The sequence below is a fragment of the Bos grunniens genome, chromosome 29, assembly GCF_055505025.1.
Source record: "Bos grunniens cultivar Pamir isolate PY7600 chromosome 29, Bosgru_T2T1.0, whole genome shotgun sequence".
NCBI classification, from domain to species: domain Eukaryota; kingdom Metazoa; phylum Chordata; class Mammalia; order Artiodactyla; family Bovidae; genus Bos; species Bos grunniens.
In genome coordinates this window covers 24,413,730-24,416,654 of record NC_141193.1, presented here as the reverse complement: position 1 = coordinate 24,416,654, position 2,925 = coordinate 24,413,730, and the positions used below count along the sequence as shown (strand labels likewise).

Here is a 2,925-nt window from a genome sequence, read left to right as displayed (position 1 = left end):
ATAAACATCTGGTAGGTAAAACATAAAAGGAAACAAACAAAAATCAGCAACAGAAGAATGAGACTATGTTATAAAATTTAACACAGTTTCTATAATAAATTTACCTATTTTTTCCCTTATCGTTAGGGAACCTAGAGATTAGCAGAATCAAAATAAGTTATATATACCTTATTATTTTCAATGGAAAAGCAAGTTTATTGCTACCTGAATTTAAATGAAAATTCTAACCAGCTTGCTTTTTATAACAGACAAATCAATCAATGTTGTTGTTTTAGAAAAACATGTAGTATTACATTTAAATTTGACTCTTTTTGTTTGTCTTACTATCCTTTTGTTTCCTTTTTTCTTTACAAAACTAAAGCTGATTTTTGTAGGGGCTAATGAGACAAGATTCAAGATCACAGCCTTCCAGTCATCTAATAATACAAGAATATCTGTATCCCAAAGGAATGTGTACACAAGGAAAATATTAAAATAAAACCAGACTACACATGAGATAGATCTAACCCTTAAATATTACTCAAGTGAGAGTTTTGGTGTTGAGTGGAAGTAAATTGGAGGTTATACTCTACAGAAAGGATATTGAGTTCTGATACTCTGTATTAAGCTGGGCTTGCTTGAATTTTTTTTTCCGTTCTCCCTTCCCTTTAGATATATACGGAAATACTTTTAACTGAGATTATGAGAAAGAAAATATGTTCTCTGAACTCTTTTAAAAATTTAATGAGGGAGGAAATGTTTGGGGAAGGATGGCGGTTCTGGCAGGGAATCCAGGCAGCCCAAGAATAAGATTGATGTCAGTAGTTACTCTAGTAATTATATTTCATTACAAACACAGGAAAATATGAAAGCAGACATGGCTTTAAAACTTGGTGAGGTTAAGTGGTAGAACCATTCAGAGCACATTTGATTTCAACACGCCGTGGAAGCTGTGGAAGAGAATTAGTCCTGAGAAATGGAGACTCAAACTTTGTCCAGCAAAGCTTGAGCTTTTCTCAGTTTTTCTTCAGAGTGAAGCATCTCTTGGGAAATGCATTCCTCAGAGCTGATTTAACATCCTGATTTCTCAGGCTGTAGATCAATGGGTTCAGCATGGGGGTTACATGATTATTCAATATCTGGATTATAGCACCAAGCAAGGCACTGGGATTGGGCTGTAGATAGATGATGATGACTGGCCCATAAGCACAGAGAATTGCAGTCATGTGTGCACTGCAGGTGGAGAATGCTAGCTGCCTGCCCTCTGCTGAGCGAATTTTTGATATGGCAATCCCAATGCCGGTGTAGGAAACAAGAATGAGAAAAAAGCAAATGAGAGACAAAAGACCAACATTTGTAAAACCTACCCTCTGGGCTAGAGATGTATCCCCACAGGCTAGAGGTAAGATGGCAGGTATGTCACAGAAGTAATAGCTCACCTTGTTAGAGCCACAGTAGGACAGCTGGAAGGTGAGGGACGTTAGGATAATGGCATGGATACAGCCGCCTATCCAGGTCCCTGTGGTCAAGATGGTGCAGACTCTGTGATTCATTATGACCATGTATCTCAGAGGAAAGCATATGGCAACAAAGCGGTCATAGGCCATCACCGTGTATAGGAAACACTCAGTATAGGAAACACTACCACATCCCAGGAAGTGGTAGAAGAAGAGCTGGGTAGCACAACCCTGAAAAGAGATACCTTGACTCAGCCCTGAAAGGTATGACAGCATCTTGGGAGCAGTTGTTGATGAGAAACCCAGGTCAAACACGGAGAGGTTCGCCAAGAAAAAGTACATGGGTGTATGAAGCCGAGAGGAAGAGATGATAGCCGAAAGGATGAGCACGTTTCCCAAGACAGTGCACAAATATAATGATGAGAACAGGGAAAAAAGCACAGTCTCTAGGCCCTCTGTCTCAGGGATTCCCAGCAGGATGTATTCAGTCACCACTGTGTGATTTCTCATGTTTATGGAAGGATCAAATCTTGGGCGTCTGTCAAAAGAAATCTGTGGTTAAAGTGAATATGTATGTGAATATGTATGTGAATGTGTTTAAGACAATGAAATGGAAAAGGAGCAAATAATCTCAATGTAAACAGACTAGTGCTTCCCTTTAGAATTGCCTTGATTGGCCCGCTTCTTTCCATGCTGGGTCTCTCTATGCAGTGCAGTTTCTGCTTGCAGTCTCACCAAGAAATCCTTACATGACAACTCTCCTATCTTCCACGCTTCATATACACTGTTAAATTGTATAAATTTTGAATGCTGCTTTGTGATTCTAAAAAGACAAATTTAAAGATGCAAGAAAGTCCTATCCAAGTTTTCTATATTCACCTGAGACAATTAGGTTACTTTAAATGTCCAAAATCATTTATGATCATATAAGTCACATATGGGCTTCCCTGGAGGCTCAGATGTTAAAGAATCTGCCTGTAATGCAGGTTTGATCCCAGGTCAGGAAGATCCTCTGGAGAAGGGAATGGCTACCCATTCCTGTATTCCTGCCTGGAGAATTTCATGGATGGAGGAGCCTGGTGGTCTACAGTCCATGGGGTCATAAAGAGTCAAACAGGACTGAACAACTAACACTTTCATTTTAGGGGCTTCCCAGGTGACACTAGTAAAGAACCCACCTGCCAGTGCAGGAGACAGAAGAGACCTGGTTTTGATTCCTGGGTTGGGAAGATCTCCTGGAGGAGGACATGTGAACCCACTCCAGTAGGCTTTCCTGGAGAATCCTATGGAGAGAGGAGCCTGGTGGCTACTGTCTGGAGAGTCTCCAGAGTCGGACACGACTGAGGTGATTAGCATGCGTGCATGTAAGCCACACATACAAAAGACAGACTCTTTCCCACATTATCTCCCTGGGTATGAGGGTCAACAATGAGAAACCAGCCAAAAGAGGGGTCTTTAACAGCCCTTAAAGAACGGAAAATTACATTAA

General features: G+C 40.6%; 1 protein-coding gene across 1 annotated transcript; it reads right to left on the bottom strand.

Moving 5' to 3' along the window:
• Positions 1-995: 995 nt before the first annotated feature.
• On the bottom strand, positions 996-2,109 carry LOC147342373 (putative olfactory receptor 10D4). Its single transcript, XM_086384516.1, has one exon. The coding sequence runs from the start codon at positions 1,944-1,946 to the stop codon at positions 996-998; it is 951 nt and encodes a 316-aa protein (XP_086240642.1). The 5' UTR covers positions 1,947-2,109.
• Positions 2,110-2,925: the final 816 nt, after the last annotated feature.